The sequence below is a fragment of the Hoplias malabaricus genome, chromosome 17, assembly GCF_029633855.1.
Source record: "Hoplias malabaricus isolate fHopMal1 chromosome 17, fHopMal1.hap1, whole genome shotgun sequence".
NCBI classification, from domain to species: Eukaryota; Metazoa; Chordata; class Actinopteri; order Characiformes; family Erythrinidae; genus Hoplias; species Hoplias malabaricus.
In genome coordinates, this window is record NC_089816.1 from 2465127 (window position 1) to 2482360 (window position 17234).

At 41.4% G+C, this 17234-nt stretch overlaps 1 protein-coding gene across 1 annotated transcript; it reads right to left on the reverse strand.

The window, feature by feature from the left end:
- Positions 1–1151: 1151 nt before the first annotated feature.
- Positions 1152–8748, reverse strand: arl13a (ADP-ribosylation factor-like 13A). Its single transcript, XM_066649767.1, has 9 exons — positions 8605–8748; positions 8419–8489; positions 8014–8263; positions 6036–6141; positions 4438–4649; positions 3999–4101; positions 3391–3676; positions 3017–3133; positions 1152–2391 (listed from the first exon to the last, which is right to left on the reverse strand). The coding sequence occupies exons 1-9, from the start codon at positions 8661–8663 to the stop codon at positions 2324–2326; spliced, it is 1272 nt and encodes a 423-aa protein (XP_066505864.1). The 5' UTR covers positions 8664–8748; the 3' UTR covers positions 1152–2323.
- Positions 8749–17234: the final 8486 nt, after the last annotated feature.

Below are 17234 nucleotides of genomic sequence, written 5' to 3' on the forward strand. Positions count from 1 at the left end.
GCATTATTGCAATTTGTATTTACTATATTTAATCATTGCTTCAATTATTCATTTATTTTTATTTGTTTATTCATTACGTATTTAATTTCTTCTCTGCTGTTTACTAATTACATACATATTAATACAAATAATTAAATCAACATCACACAGCCATGAGGCAGTCTAACGTTCGAATTCTAGGGTACTGAAGTACAGCCAGAAAGGGCACTTTTGTTTACAGATTGTAGATAACTAACAAAGTTAGTTTCTTTAATAAACGCTGTTGAATTTTCTGAATTAGATTTTTTTCAACTGCATATGAATGATGACATCAGCAATTTTCTAAATTTTGCCTGAAGTTAAAGTTTCACAAAATAACTTTAGTTGATTTTCTTTCTTTTCATTCCTAGTGTTGTCTTGGCATTTCATTAGCAATATCAAATTTAATATTATTCAGAATGCAACAGGTCGTGTCTAATCACACAGCTGGGTTTGTGGGTTCGAGCCCTGCCCCGGGTGACTGTCCGTGAGGAGTTTGGAGTGTTCTATTCGTGTTTATGTGGGTTTCCTCCCACAGTTCAAAAGTGTTCATAGGTGTGAGTGAATCTATGTGTTTCGCCCTGCGAAGGACTGGCACCTCCTCCAGGGGGTGTTTCCACCTTGTACCCTGTGATTCTGGGTAGGCTCCTGACCCACCACGACCCTGAACTAGAAAAGGGGTTACAGACAATGAATGAATAAATCAATATTATCTAATATTATATGCTGCTCGGTAATAAGCAGTGAGACAGTGTAGGATTTGTAGAGATAAAATTTGGCATCAGTATTGAGTTTATTTAGTTTTAATAGACTTGCTGGGGCTGTGTTTTCACTCACAAAGTCAGGGGCGGTTAAGCCTTGGGTGGTTATTTTAACGTGAATAATCCGTGTTTACTGAGCATGGAAGAATAGTACTAGTTCAAATGTGTGACTGTGATGTGTGTGTGTGTGGGTGTGTGTGTGTGTGTGTGTGTGTATTCATTATGAATTGTCTCTGAGAAAGGCACCTGATAGCATCAGGAAAAACTGATTTTAATTTCATTTTATTTATTTCAATTAAGTACCATATATATAATACCATCCCTTACTTCCTTTACACTATTATTATAAACAATAAAAACAAATCCTGGATAAATAATGGCACACAATAATGGAAAAACTGATCAAAGAATTAAAAAAAACAAAACATTACTTCAAAAGCTGTTTATAAAATTCAACACTTTAACTAAATACTATAAAATGATTAGTTAATCACACTTGGTTTAAGAACAAATCATATTTCTTACATATTTGAATTAAATTACCGAAATTCCAACATCACATGAATGTTATATTTCATTTATGTCGACGTACGTATATGATATTATAAACAGAATGGATTTATATCCACAGCATTTAATACTACATCTCTACAGCAAGGTAGAGGTTCCCAAAGGGTGCCCATTACTGATGTACAGCTGTGGGTACAGGTATTAGACAAGTATAAAGTAGTCATTGTTGCATATTCTCTGGAGCGATGGAGCTTACTGAATAGTTTTAGGACAAACTGGAGGGGTCTTTCAGTGCTAGTGTCATGTCTCCACTGAACCAAAGCCTTCGCAGAGGAGTAGAGGCTGTTACTGCTGTAAAGTGGGGAATTAACTCTCTATTAATACCATTCATTTCAGAAGAAACTATAGCAGAAGAGACAATGCAACCTAATTCCTGTTTAAGTCCGCCTCTTTAAGTGTGAAGATTTAATTAAATTGTTTTGAATATTACAGGTGGTGCAGCAGGTAGGTGGCGCAGTCACACAGCTCCAGGGGTCTGGAGCTTGTGGGTTCGATTCCCGCTCCCGGTGACTGTCTGTGAGGAGTTGGTGTGTTCTCTCTGTGTCTGCGTGGGTTTCCTCCAGGTGACTGTCTGTGAGGAGTGTGGTGTGTTCTCTCTGTGTCTGTGTGGGTTTCCTCCGGGTGACTGTCTGTGAGGAGTGTGGTGTGTTCTCCCTGTGTCTGAGTGGGTTTCCTCCGGGTGACTGTCTGTGAGGAGTGTGGTGTGTTCTCTCTGTGTCTGCGTGGGTTTCCTCCGGGTGACTGTCTGTGAGGAGTGTGGTGTGTTCTCTCTGTGTCTGCGTGGGTTTCCTCCGGGTGCTCCAGTTTCCTCCCACAGTCCAAAAACACACGTTGGTAGGTGGATTGGCGACTCAAAAGTGTCTGTAGTATGGCAAAACAGTTTGTTATGAAGGTGGAGTGTAGTGTAACATGCTAAAAGTCTCTGCAGTTGTCTTTGCTCTGTCATCTCCCAGTGTTCTCACAGTCCAGTCTCCTCACTGCTCTGGCACCAGTTCCTGATCTTGTCGGGCTTTCAGAGCCAAAATGGCTTTTCTGTAAAGATCTAACAGAAACAGACGAATCACATTAAATCACAGCGAATGTACGGTTGATCTACTGTTAAATCTAAAGTGGTAGATCAGAGCTGCTCACTGGGGATTGTGGTGTACAACAAGCTGATTTCTTTTATATGCCGTTAGATGTTTGTTATCCACTAGATGGCACTGTTGAGTTGCGTAGAACACAATACTGGAGTTACGCAAAGATTTGTCTACATTTATTGTCAATGTTATAAGCTGCACTTTCTTTTCTACAATTACAGACTGTAATCCATCTATCGTTAAAGTTATCGTTTAAGAGCTTTTTCAAATTATTCAACATATTTCTAGACCAAATATTTAGAGAAGTATTTCTTAATGCATATAATGGAATAGACACACTCACGGGAAATAATCAAAAATCTAGAAATGTGTGGAAAAGTGAATAATATCACAGTCTAATAATGATATCAGACACATACTGATTGGATTTTAAATTATTTCACTTGCAAATGCACAACTTTTGTAGCGTAAGAGCTGTAAAGTTAGTGTTTTTGAATTCCAGACTTTGTCCAATGAGCAGCCTTGACCTGACCCCTGACCTGACCCCTGACCCCATATCTCAGGCCTCCAGAATAAACACACACTCACCGAAAGTGGCAGACAGGTCGTTTGGCTGTGTGTAAGCAGCTGGTATCCCTTCTGTGTTTATCTTGTTTTTTCTTTTTACTTTAACCACCTTTTTCTTTTTCTTCATTTCTCCTTTCCCTGAGATAACAATCGGACAATGAAGTGCTTTCATGATAAAAACAGAACCTATTATATTCTATTACAGTTATTTTGGTTATAAATTCTAATTACTGTAATTTACTCTCTCTAGCTCCTTATTTGCTTATTACATTATTTTTAAGTTTATTAAAGTAACAGTGGAGCTGTGTGTCAGTGACATTCCAGCTTTAATGAATATGCCTCATATATAACGTGTGATTTTTATAAACTTTGACTTTATAAAAAAAGCCGAATACCTTTCCTGGGCCTGGGCTCGTCATTTTCCTGCGATTCTGGGCAGTCCAGCATCTCCTCCTTTACCTTTGCTTTACGTTTCAGTTTCCCTCGTCTCCGTGGCAACAGGGCGCTGCTGGCCTTCTCTTTCTGACTGTTTTGGTCTTGCTCAGCCTCATTTCCTTCCCCTTCATTTTCTTCCTGTCCTTCATCTTCATTCTCATTCTTCCCTTCCCTTTTCACACTTCTCTTTTTAATCTTCACCTTCACTTTCTTCCTTTTCTTTAGCTTCTTTGTGAAGGTATTTTCCTGAAGACAGACAGCACTTGTACAAACCACACAACCCAAGTTTTGTTGCAGCCATTTTGCTTTAAATAAATGAGAACTTACAGTTGTTTCATGAGGCTTAGGTCAGTTATTATGAAAGATTTAAGCACTCTTGTAAATTCTGCCCTCAAGTTCAGAAAGGTTAAGGTTAAATGGCCTCCCTGTATCCTTTTGCTATATATATATATAGTAGCATATTTGTTGCTAATAGAGCATTGCCGAGAGTAGTTTTAGATGGTTGTTTTGGTTGTGTAAGGCTTTGCACTGCACAGTAAGTTTAATAATCATTAAAATGTTCTTTTACCTTTATAAGAATGTCTCTGATTGGTTGTAAAGAGCTTGCACTTTTTCTTGCCTCCTGTAGTGGGTCCTGCACCTGAGATACGTCAGTTTTGCTGGCTCTTATTCTGAAAACACAAATGATGATCATTAATCGATCTGTCGTATGCTTTCAAGAAGAATCATGACCACAGTAATCACACACTGTCAGAAAAAGGGTGCAATTCGGTTACATTTATAAAATAACAAAGTATGATCAGACTGTGTCTTAAATGAGTAACGGAAACAAAACAGGTGACAAAAAGACGTACTTATTTATTGCTAGAAATAAAGTAAACAGACTGGAGTTTATAGCAGTGTGAGTCGTGGCAGTGAAAATTAAAACATGACAAAATGAATGCCCTGAGAGTTGGAGTTTCATCTGAAAATACATCCTTATTACATTTGACAAAGGAGAGCCACACCTTTCGCTGATTTCTTTATTTTTCTTCCTGGATTTCTCCACCTTTCCTTTTCTCTCTCTCTCTTCTGGCCCCAGTGGCCTCCTCCCATCTCTGACTATTCGAGCACAGAGTTCTGGGTAGTCCAGGCACACAGCTCTCAGGAGCCACCGGAGACCTCGCAGTGTTCTTCTGTCTGACCATCGACGCAGATCCATTAAGGCTGAGCACGGCTCCTTTACAAGACACAATATTCATGCTGTTATTACCTTCTAAGACATGCACTGCAGTGCAGAAACATTTACACGCTCTTTAATGAGCTTTTCAGACAGATACATTCTAGTAAATGACAAGTGTTACTTAAAGAAAGATACTTACACTTTAGACATAACACACCTCTTCATCATCACTACACACTGCGTGTTCTTTAAATGCTGCTAATAACCTCAAACTGTAGATACATGTACCTCTGTCTATCAGGGCTGGGTTAGCAAAAAAAAGATTATTTACGTGTGATGCTCACTATTTAACAAGAACTGAACACTGTAGAGTTACAGCTGAGCTCCACTGACCAGATCTGAGCACTGAGCACTTGTAGTTCTATAATTAAAGACTGTAGTCCGTCTCCTGCTCTGCATACTTTGTTTTCTCCCTTTCCCCCTGTTCTTCACTGCTCAGGAACCCTCAGAGCGGGTATGATTTGGGTGTTGGATCAGTGACAGTGATGTGGTTTTGTGTGTTGTGCAACTTTTTAAACACGGTCTGTGCTCGCTGTCCACTCTGTTAGACACACCGGCCTCCTTGGCCCACGTTGTAGATGTAAAGTCAGAGAGAGTAGCTCTGTTCCTGTTGCCGCACAGTGGGCGTCCTGACCATTGAAGAACAGGGTGGTAGAAGGCTAAGTGTTTAGATTGATTACAGTGTGTAATTATAGAATTACAAAGTGCTCCTGAATGGTCAGTGGAGCTGAGATAATCAATAGTTAGTGTAGAAACAAGGAGATAGTAATAATGTTATGGTTAATAGGATATAGCCATAATCACGTGTATTTCTTTGGGGCAAAAGGTTATTCACCACTGTGTTACACCAGCGTCCAATTGATTACACTGTTTTATCATTTGGGAACTAAAGATACAACTTTACCAGCTATGGTTTTTGTCCATTCTGGTTTAAAACTGGACCTCTCTCTGTATTCTCCCATGAAATTTGGCATAAATTGATGACCAAGGACTTGAGCCTTTGTTGAATGCCCCTTTTATAGCTTTTATATTCACCCACTTTCAGTGTATTGCTTTAAAAGAGTGTGACATGAAGTTTCTTTGAGCTTGTTACTGTCCCATTTAGTGTGTGTTGCAGTCTTCAAATTCACATGTCATTTATTTTTCTGGAAACAGGTTTGGTATTTTCTGTTTATTGTGATGCTGCTTTGTGTTAGGACTGAAGAACCTCATCACATTTCAGTGTGTACACGTTATTTATAACAAGGACTTCAAATAAAGACCACATGACGTCACACAAGTAAATGGGGGAAAAAAGAGAGATGTCAAAGTCAAACAGCAGAGAATTTTTAACTTAAGTTTCATAAGCAACAAACTACAGGCCTCATAACGTAATGTACTCACAATGTGGCACAGAGAGTGGCTCTGATTGACCAGCTTCTCCAGGGACAGAATCTCAATCAATTCACTTCCCAGCAAGGCATTCGTTTTATCCTGTTTATTGGCTAATCTGTAAACACAAATAGATACAGAGGAACAGTTCATTTATAATAGGTTGCTTACTGATGGCACAGGAGACTTGAGAATGGTGAGTCTCATAAATGTCCACATGAGAAATATCTTTCATGATGGAGACAGGAGCGTGTTTGGCCCTGAGGCATTTATTAACATTAAAAAACCTGAACTCAGAATAACCAGTTTTTCAGGATTTCAGCACAGAATCACAAATGAGGTCCTGTCTTTGTTCCTCTAACTTAACAGACTCGTCAGAGATGTGCTGGCCCTCACCTTGGTGGACAGCAAGAGTAACAGGTTGCAGTTGGGAGGGGAGGGTAAATAAGTGCCGTCAACATCAACAGTAACCACCTGCAGCCTACGTGAGCTCTGGCAGATCTCGCGATATTTCATGACGAACTACATCATGTTTAAAATAAGTAAATACTCACACTAAAAAACTCACACTACCAATCTATCATGGCATTATTACTGTAAACACAGTGTATTTAAGAGAGACCATTGAGAGTTACATTTTAGAATCTTTATTATATTTTTGTTTTATCGTTTTATTTAGAATAAAAATAAACCGACGTAATAGGTTTCAGCGGAGCTTCTAGCCAATGAGTATTAAGCTCGGTCGTCATCATGCTGTGCCTCGTCCCGCGCAGCTCCTGGGGAGTAGTGATGGGAATTTCGGCTCTTTTGGCTCGGCTCTTCATAAAGAGCCGGCTCTTTCGGCTCCTAAATGGCTCTTTGTTTTACCACTTAGTTCCACTGGTACAGAACAATATTACCTACATTTTACATGACTTTATGGACAAAATATTATTGTTCAATATTAAAAATAATAAAAAGTGTTGGAGGGTTGGAGCTTGCTTGTTGTTCTCTGATTGGTTGAATGACAAGCCTTAGAAAAAAATGGCTCGGTCTTAGACGGGAACCGGCTCTCATCGTTTACTTACAAGAGCCGGCTCTTTGAACCGGTTCGTTCGCGACCGACACATCACTACTGGGTAGTAACTGCAGCCGCTAGCTCTGAAGCCTGCTGCCGCCTCGCACTTGCGAGATTATAACACCAAGCTTTGCTCCTCGTCCCACCTCCTGGGTCAAACCCAGGCTTCTACTGCCCATTCTTTTGAGCACGGGTCATCGACACTGACTAATTATTTTGCTCATGGTTAACCTTCTAACATTTAAATAACACCACACAGATATGTTAACTAGTGTGACCAGACGTCCTCTTTTACCCGGAAATATCCTCTTTTTTAGACTTAAAAAAATGTCCGGGCGGAATTTCACAAACGTCCGGTATTTTGTTTTTCTAGAGCTTACATAGAATTTTCGAGAAGCGTTTCGTTCACAAACTAGTCCCGCCCTCCCCTACTCCGATTGGTTCGCTTGAGTGAGAAGGGGGCGTGGTGAAGTAGCCTAAAATCTTCTGATTGGACGGTCTGACTGTAGAGCTACCGTTATTGGTCGATAACCTTCTCTGTAAACATTTAATTGGTCAGTCTGCACGTCAGTAGTCCTTGTTTACGTCAGGCAAAGCTTCTGTACCCACCCTCATCTCGAGCAGCTATGCCGAAACGGGAATGTAAGTTCTCGGATGAAATAAAAAATAAATTTCCATGTTTTGTGTAGCAAATAAAGATGTAAAGGACCTAAAAGCACACCTAGGTTCAGCTAAGAACACAACGGCAGCGAGGGGCGGGAGCTCATCACCCCCCTCCTCTTTTTCACCTTCTCAGACCTGGTCCCCTGTTAACAATTTTAACAACTTTTGACTGGAGTGGTTCTTGAATAAGAAACTAAAAAGAAATTAATGGAAAATCGTTCTTATTTTTCATTACCATGGGGAATGTAATGTTTTAGAATGAATTCGTACACTAATAGAGGTTTTCCAGCAGCTCTGGGTTGTTTCAGCATTTCTGTGAGGACTTCTTTGACTTCTTTAATTCTGTGCCTGTCACTGGAATCCACCACAAACACGAATCCATGAGCCTCGCCATAATATTCTCTCCACAAGCTTCGAACCTCAGCAGCTCCGCCCATGTCCAGCAGGTTCACCAGGAAGTTCTCCACTCTCAGCTCATTTCGGACACATCCATGTGTGGGGCAGACTTCTCCCATTGGAGCTTAACAGAGAAAACCACAGGAAAAAACTCCCAGTTCAACATTACAAGGGCCTGATTTTGTGACCAATAAACGACAAATAAATTCCCATAAGTCTTTCAGGACAAAATGTATTATATATTTATTCAGACAGTAATGTCACATTTTTAATGTTTACCTCTCAACATCCCTCTGACACATGATGTTTTTCCAGATTTGTCAAGACCAACTACCAGCACTGTAACTTTCCTAAAGACACAGAGAGATTTTGACATTTTTTATCAAAAAATATTAACAAAACTAACATTTTGAGTGCACTCTGAGCATGTTTTTGGACTGAATATCTTCTGATGCTGGCTTTTACCTCAGTGGCTGCTGGAGCTTTGACACCCAGCTGCAGCAGTTGCTCATCAGGTTGAACATGTTGAGCTGAGGAGGAGAGCACCAGGGGGAGCACCATCTCTTCTTTAATTCAAACCTGAATTCCGACAGATGACACAATAGGGTTACACCCAACACAGTTTCAAGTTACTGAGTTGCATTTAAAAACGGTTGTCACTGTTCCTTGGGACCTGTAATGACATGCTCTTGAAGTTATTTCATTTTCTTTTCTTTTTCATCGGGGTTTGCTGCAAAACAGTCAAATTAAGCCTTCACAAAGAATACACCCTGAGGCTGAAATGTCATCGCTTAATGCTCACTTTTTAAAATAAATCAGTCACTAAAGTATTCCTGCTGTTTATTGTTTTATTTATTTATTTATTTTTATATAATGTGTGCTTAGGGGCGGCACGGTGGTGCAGCAGGTTAGTGTCGCAGTCACACAGCTCCAGGGACCTGGAGGTTGTGGGTTCGATTCCCGCTCCGGGTGACTGTCTGTGAGGAGTTGGTGTGTTCTCCCTGTGTCCACGTGGGTTTCCTCCGGGTGACTGTCTGTGAGGAGTGTGGTGTGTTCTCCCTGTGTCTGCGTGGGTTTCCTCCGGGTGACTGTCTGTGAGGAGTGTGGTGTGTTCTCCCTGTGTCTGCGTGGGTTTCCTCCGGGTGACTGTCTGTGAGGAGTGTGGTGTGTTCTCCCTGTGTCTGCGTGGGTTTCCTCCGGGTGACTGTCTGTGAGGAGTGTGGTGTGTTCTCCCTGTGTCTGCGTGGGTTTCCTCCGGGTGACTGTCTGTGAGGAGTGTGGTGTGTTCTCCCTGTGTCTGCGTGGGTTTCCTCCGGGTGACTGTCTGTGAGGAGTGTGGTGTGTTCTCTCTGTGTCTGCGTGGGTTTCCTCCGGGTGACTGTCTGTGAGGAGTGTGGTGTGTTCTCTCTGTGTCTGCGTGGGTTTCCTCCGGGTGCTCCGGTTTCCCCCCACAGTCCAAAAACACACGTTGGTAGGTGGATTGGCGACTCAAAAGTGTCCGTAGGTGTGTGTGTTGCCCTGTGAAGGACTGGCGTCCCCTCCAGGGTGTGTTCCTTGTGCCCAATGATTCCAGGTAGGCTCTGGACCCACCGCGACCCTGAACTGGATAAGGGTTACAGATAATGAATGAATGAATGTCTAATGAAACATAGTGTTTACAGTAAACTGATCAACATGTACTTTAACACTCATCATGCGTGCTCACTGCTACTTAACACCCACTGAACTCCACTGTTTCCTAAACCAATAATGCACAAAATAACACACATGCTGCCAATGTGCAGAACCTGGCCAGGAATAGTTTTAATAACGTGCAATGGTCCGCCCTATGACCACACAGCGAGCCATAGACCTAATCACAGCACTAGGTGCTTTATTTAAGGTAGTGCCTCAGTTTAAGTAAAGCATGTTCACTGTTCCACACACAGAGTGCATCTGTTCAGTCACAATAAGCTCCTAAAGTCCAGACTGAGACCATTATACTGTCCCATTTCTGCTCACTGACCCCTTTTAATCTCTCTCTCTCTCTCTCTCTCTGTCTGTCTCACTATCTCTGTCTCTCTCTCTCTCTCTCTCTCTCTCTCTCTCTGTCTCTCTCTCTCTCTGTCTCTCTCTGTCTGTCTCACTATCTCTGTCTCTCTCTCTCTCTCTGTCTCTCTCTGTCTGTCTCACTATCTCTGTCTCTCTCTCTCTGTCTCTCTCTGTCTGTCTCACTATCTCTCTCTCTCTCTCTGTCTCTCTCTGTCTGTCTCACTATCTCTCTCTCTCTCTCTCTCTCTCTCTCTCTCTCTCTCTCTGTCTCTCTCTGTCTGTCTCACTATCTCTGTCTCTCTCTCTCTCTCTCTCTCTCTCTCTCTCTCTCTCTCTCTCTCTCTGGACAGCTTTAGAAGTACCATAAAATCAAATATACTTAGGTCCTGAATGAGAATATCTATCAGCACATGAAGTTAATTTTCCACACTGTGTTCATCAGTTTTATCATAATATTTTGTCTAAAAAGCTCAAGGTCCAAATTCAGAGGTATGACCAAATCACAACGCAGGTCCGAAGAAACAATAAATCATATTAAATACAAAAAGCAGATACCTTTAGAATTAAATGTATCACAGTTCATAAGCACAATTTGAGTAAATGTAACTCATTACTAACCCCTTCCTGCCTTGAGTAACCCCATTCATTAAAGTGGGATCTAAAAAGCTTGTTCAAATTGTTTTAATGTGATATTATTCATTTCAGGGTCATGATTCTTTACAGTGAATGGAACCAGGCTTCACCATGTCCCCAACTCTCCACCACCACCTGTAAACCACACCAGGCTAATGAGGTTGCTGTAATGTTGCTGATGTTGTAAATGCAGTAAATAAAAATGATTTCCCTTGGGGGGACTATTTTCATGTCATAAAACATCTCAAGCATCAGGAATCATTCTTAATAACTTTCTATAAGGAGCTTTTAAAGGCAAACATCTGATTCCATTCAACACCCCGAGAACACAATCTGTACGTGTCTCTAGAACGTTCCACACCCAACCAAACCCACTCTCAGTCACTTCTTAACACTTTAACGAAGCCGGGAAAAATGGGTGGAAGTCCCCTCAAAGGCAGAGCCATAGAACCGAGCGTCCTGCCATTCTGCTCTGAAGGAAGACCAAGTCTCAGGGATGAATTAATAGATGAGGGACACGTAAAAAATCGGATCTATGTGTACTAATATTCAGCAAATACCACACAAAACATTATGAAATTTACTGGCTTTCTGAACACAGTACCTCAGTCTTTATCTCCGTTTTATTTTATACTCCAGATATCCTTTCCATTTTGTGTACATTTCCAATAGAAACATTGTGGAGCTCCTGTTCTGTTTTGGATTTATAAAGTATCACTGTATATATTCATTTACTTCTACCTCTCTCAATAAACAGATACTATACACAACACATCAAATAACTAATTCAACTAATAAATAAATAACCCACTTTACTTACAGGAGTATGTCCGTCTCCACCTGCATGTTTACTTTTTTCTGTCCTCTGTGACATTTTGCATCGCTGAGGGAAATACTAATCAGGCTCAAATGATTCCTCTAATCCGGTCACCTCATGTGGGAGGAGCCCATGGGAATCAGGCTTTACATGCCTTCACCAATCACATGAGCCTCAGTGACATCTGCTTCCTTTATAATCGGTTAAAGCTCTGTGTAAATTGTTTAAAAGTAGACCTGCTTCCAACACACGAAACAATGAAAGCATCAGTCCAGTGTTTTAGATTTACATTCACTGAACTCATTTTAAATCGAGTCAATACCATTAGTGTTCCTCAGTATGAGATGTATGTATGAGGCATTGTTTTGTTTACATAAAATCATCATACACAGCTTTAATATTAAGACCACTGTCCATTCATCCATCCATCCATTATCTGTAACCGCTTATCCAATTTAGGGTCGCGGGGGGTCCAGAGCCTACCTGGAATCATTGGGCGCACATTCACACACACATTCACTCACACTTTTAAGTCACCAATCCACCTACCAACGTGTGTTTTTGGGACTGTGAGAGGAAACCGGAGCACCCGGAGGAAACCCACGCAGACACAGGGAGAACACACCACACTCCTCACAGACAGTCACCCGGAGCGGGAATCGAACCCACAACCTCCAGGCCCCTGGAGCCGTGTGACTGTGACACTAATCTGCTGCGCCACTGTGCCGTCCTACTGTCCATTCTCTCAGCTCAATTACAGACTGTAGTCCATCTGTTGCTCTGTATATTTTATTAAGCCATTTCACCCTGTTTGTCAATGGTTAGGACCCCCACAGATGCACCAGAGAGCAGGTATGATTTGGTTGATGGGTCATTCCCATCAGCGCTGCCTTGAAACTGATAGAGATTGTGGTAGTGTGTTAATATGTGTTGTACTGGAATTAATGAATGAGACACACCAGTGCTCCTGGGGTTTTTAAGCCCCTCAATGTCACTGCTGGGCTGAGAATAGTCCACCAACCAAAAATATCCTGTGTCCATTGATAGGACTAAATGACAACCAACACAAACTGAGCAGCAACAGATGAGCTACTGTCTCCGGCTTCACATCTACAAAGTGGATGTGTACGCAACAGTGAGTGAAGTGTGCAGTGTTAAAACCTCAAGCAGCACTGCTGTGTATGATCCACTCAAAAAGACACGACCCACACTAACCCCGCACGTAACTGTCAGTGCAATGATTCACCATTCATATCCTCCCTGCCCTGCTGGTGGTTCTGTGGGTGTCCTGACCTTTGAAGAACAGGGTGAACATTTTTGAGTAAATTATCTATTATTGCAAATGACATAGAAATTATTACTACATTTTTTGTAGTGTACATTTACAAATGTTTGTCTGGACACTTAACTTCCTGTATTAATTTGATTGGCTTAAAGTGTTATGGATTAAATCACAATCCGTCATCATCCTCTTGTTTACAGAGCTGTCATAAGGAGCTGCCTGATAAGCTGACGTAACAACGAAGACTCAGTGGAAAATCTCTCTGTCGCACAGTGTGTAGACATGTGATTCCCACTGTGCATTATAAACCCTAATGTCAGAAAGATAGCATCCTCATTTTTACACAGTATATAATATTGGGCCTACATTTTAGAGATATTAATAAATTAGACGTTCCGAGCCTAAATTCACCATGCTCATCTAGTGAGGTCTACATCTCTCAAGTATCAGGCTGAGGAGCAGGGGATCTGTGTTATCTGGAGCAATGTTGGTCCATTCAGAACCTCTGAGATGAGTTGGACTAGCATTTCTGTTCCAGAATCAATCACCCAACATCAGCACTAGAACTTTTTAATGTTTATTTGGCTCCAATCAAACCTTCACCACAGTTACAGCATCTAATGTAGGGCTTATCCTGTAGAGAGTAGCAGCTTTTACTTCAACAAACTCCCTATACATACACTGAATATGAGAATCTAGGATTCATTCATTCATTCATTATCTGTAACCCTTATCCAATTCAGGGTCGCGGTGGGTCCAGAGCCTACTTGGAATCATTGGGCGCAAGGCAGGAATACACCCTGGAGGGGGCGCCAGTCCTTCACAGGGCAACACAGACAATCGTCGCCAATCCACCTGTCAACGTGTGTTATTGGACCGTGGGAGGAAACCGGAGCACCCGGAGGAAACCCACGCGGACACAGGAAGAACACACCAACTCCTCACAGACAGTCACCCGGAGGAAACCCACACAGACACAGGGAGAACACACCACACTCCTCACAGACAGTCATTCATTCGTTTGAGATGGTATTTTGATCTTTTCATGTTCTCAAAAACCATTTTTTTTAACTCAGTTCTCTGTTTGGTTTCCTTAAGTTTGTGGGTCAAATTACTTAAGAGCAGTGAAACACAAACAAAAATATGCCAGGCACACATCCAAATGTTCCTGTTAGCTCTGGCTATGAGCACATAATTCCTGGAAGAAGCCTCTTCCTGTCTAAGAAGATCAGACCGAAGTCTGATCAAATTACACAAGATCCATTTCCTGCAGTGCACAGGCAGATGTATACAGAAAAAAGGGAATAAGACTCAGCAACATTTCTGCGTTGCCTCATTGCCATTATTTGAGTGCCCAGTCACAGAGGTCTGTGCCTGCTGACTGAAGTCATTTGAGGCAGTGATCACAAGCCTTTGTCAGCTGCCCATGACAGGAATGGAAACAGTTTATTTCTGTATTAATTTTAAATTTTATTAAAAAGTATTAATTTAACAAAAATTATGACAATACTCAGAATCTAAGAAATGTTATTCTCAGATCTTTGTCACAATATTATAAAACTATTCAACATAGTTCTAGAGTTTGGCATGTTTTCATTAAAGGAAGTGTTGGATTTCCTTGGCAGTTAAATCTGTTCCTTGAAAAACACTTTTAATTTGCCGCTGTACAAAGATGATATTCTTAGACATGAATCAAACAAAGCCAAACATTGTCTGAAAAATAAATAAGAAATGCTAAGACATATTCACCAGATGTAAGGTCATTTTAAATTTTGTGACACTGACAGTGTGGAAACCAATATACAAACAAGATCAGAAAGTCAAGTTCCCCTTTGAGAGTGTCTCAGACTTAACCAATAACCATAGTTCCAGATTCCTTGGAAGAGGTATTATTTGAGGATGTGTTCATTACTCAGACGCTAATTGAAGGAAGGGTCACCAAGTCTTTCAGTTTAGAGACTAAACTCTCTGATTAGTGCAGTTAATCAACAGTGTATGAACGTGTCTGTCACCTGAACCTACAGATACTAGAAGCCTCAGTAACTCACAGGTTACTAGCTAGATTAATGCACTGAAAGTATCAGACTCTACTTGTGGGCAGACTGTCTGTGGTGGAAACTAACATTGATGTAAAATGTATGTATAACATGTCTTGAAATTACATTGTTTCTTAGTTAAATCATTATGATACCTATAAAATAAATGGTAAAATGTTTAAATAAAATGTTAAAATACATTGCATTCCAAAGAATTTATGTATTATATGTAAAACAGTTATGCAGATTTTCTAAGATGTCAGTGACTCTGGAAATTTTTTATTATACAATTTGTTTTGTGACAATTGTCATAATATGTCATTTTTATGTCGTGGGTTTCCACCGGGTGACTGTCTGTGAGGAGTGTGGTGTGTTCTCTCTGTGTCTGCGTGGGTTTCCTCCGGGTGACTGTCTGTGAGGAGTGTGGTGTGTTCTCTCTGTGCCTGTGTGGGTTTCCTCCGGGTGACTGTCTGTGAGGAGTGTGGTGTGTTCTCTCTGTGTCTGCGTGGGTGTCCTCCGGGTGACTGTCTGTGAGGAGTGTGGTGTGTTCTCCCTGTGTCCGCGTGGGTTTCCTCCGGGTGACTGTCTGTGAGGAGTTTGGTGTGTTCTCTCTGTGTCTGCGTGGGTTTCCTCCGGGTGACTGTCTGTGAGGAATGTGGTGTGTTCTCTCTGTGTACGTGTGGGTTTCCTCCGGGTGACTGTCTGTGAGGAGTGTGGTGTGTTCTCCCTGTGTCCGCGTGGGTTTCCTCCGGGTGATTGTCTGTGAGGAGTGTGGTGTGTTCTCCCTGTGTCTGCGTGGGTTTCCTCCGGGTGACTGTCTGTGAGGAGTGTGGTGTGTTCTCCCTGTGTCCGCGTGGGTTTCCTCCAGGTGACTGTCTGTGAGGAGTGTGGTGTGTTCTCCCTGTGTCCGCGTGGGTTTCCTCCGGGTGTGTGAGTGTGTGTCGCCCTGTGAAGGACTAGCGCCCCCTCCAGGGTGTATTCCCATCTTGCGCCCAGTGATTCCAGGTAGGGTCTAGACCCACCGTGACCCTGAACTGGATAAGGGTTACAGATAATAAATGAATGAATGAATGAATAATACAAAACAAACTTTCATGTTTTGAAATTAACATTACTGTATTATTCACAGATCAGAAACAGTGCAGTGGAAGCTAAGTGGCTTAATTTGGATTTTTTTTTCTCCTTTTTCTCTGGATTTTTAAGTATTACCTGAGCCCAGTATATATATAGAATTCTATTTTCTGATGGAAATATATCTTATCACATGCACATACAGTGGTTTGACATTTTAAAAGAAAGCAAACCATTTGTAAACGTTATCTTTCAACCTCAGCCTCAACTGAAATTATATTTTAAAACAAATCAATTAATCAGAGCTGACATGAAAACAAACGCTATTATTTACATTCTGGCTTGACGTGTTCCCAGGATACTGAACAGATGTCTGGCTGATACGTTTTTGTTTTTTTATTTCAGTGGCAAATCAAATGATAATAATAATAATAATAATAATAATACTTGCCACAACTGAAGGAATTGTTCTTTGTTATTTATTTGTTAAATATGTTGTATCAGTTAGAGGCAAAGTATAAAAGTGTGTGTGTGTGTGTGTGTGTGTGTGTGTACACAGTACACAGAAGTAGGGGCTGCATTACTAAAGAATCATGAACAAATTTAACATCAGTGAGAAAAGTGTGCCACCACTGGAATGTTCCTCCAAAACTAAAATACTTTCCCTTTTATAGAAAAGTTTCTGTGAGAGGATAGTGCTGATCCAGCTGTGATCCTGTGTTTTTATCCCTGTAAGTCTGACCCTGGAACAGCTTAAAAATGGAATTCTACATAAAGATTCTCCATGAAATTCAATCAGAGTGAAACACAATTGAAAAAAGCCCTGCTTCTGTTCTGTGTGATCTGTTAGAAACAGAAGCTTAAGCCATAATTAGAGATAACCCCCAGGTCATCTTTCATCAGTCACGGTCATCAGTCGCGGTGGGTCCAGAGCCTACCTGGAATCATTGGGTGCAAGGTGGGAATACACCCTGGAGGGGGCGCCAGTCCTTTACAGGGCAACACACACACTCACACATTCACTCACACACTCACACCTACAGACACTTTTGAGTCACCAATCCACCTACCAACGTGTGTTTTTGGACTGTGGGAGGAAACCCACGCGGACACAGGAAAAACACACCACACTCCTCATAGACAGTCACCCGGAGGAAACCCACGCAGACACAGAGAGAACACACCACACTCCTCACAGACAGTCACCCGCAGTGAGAATCAAACC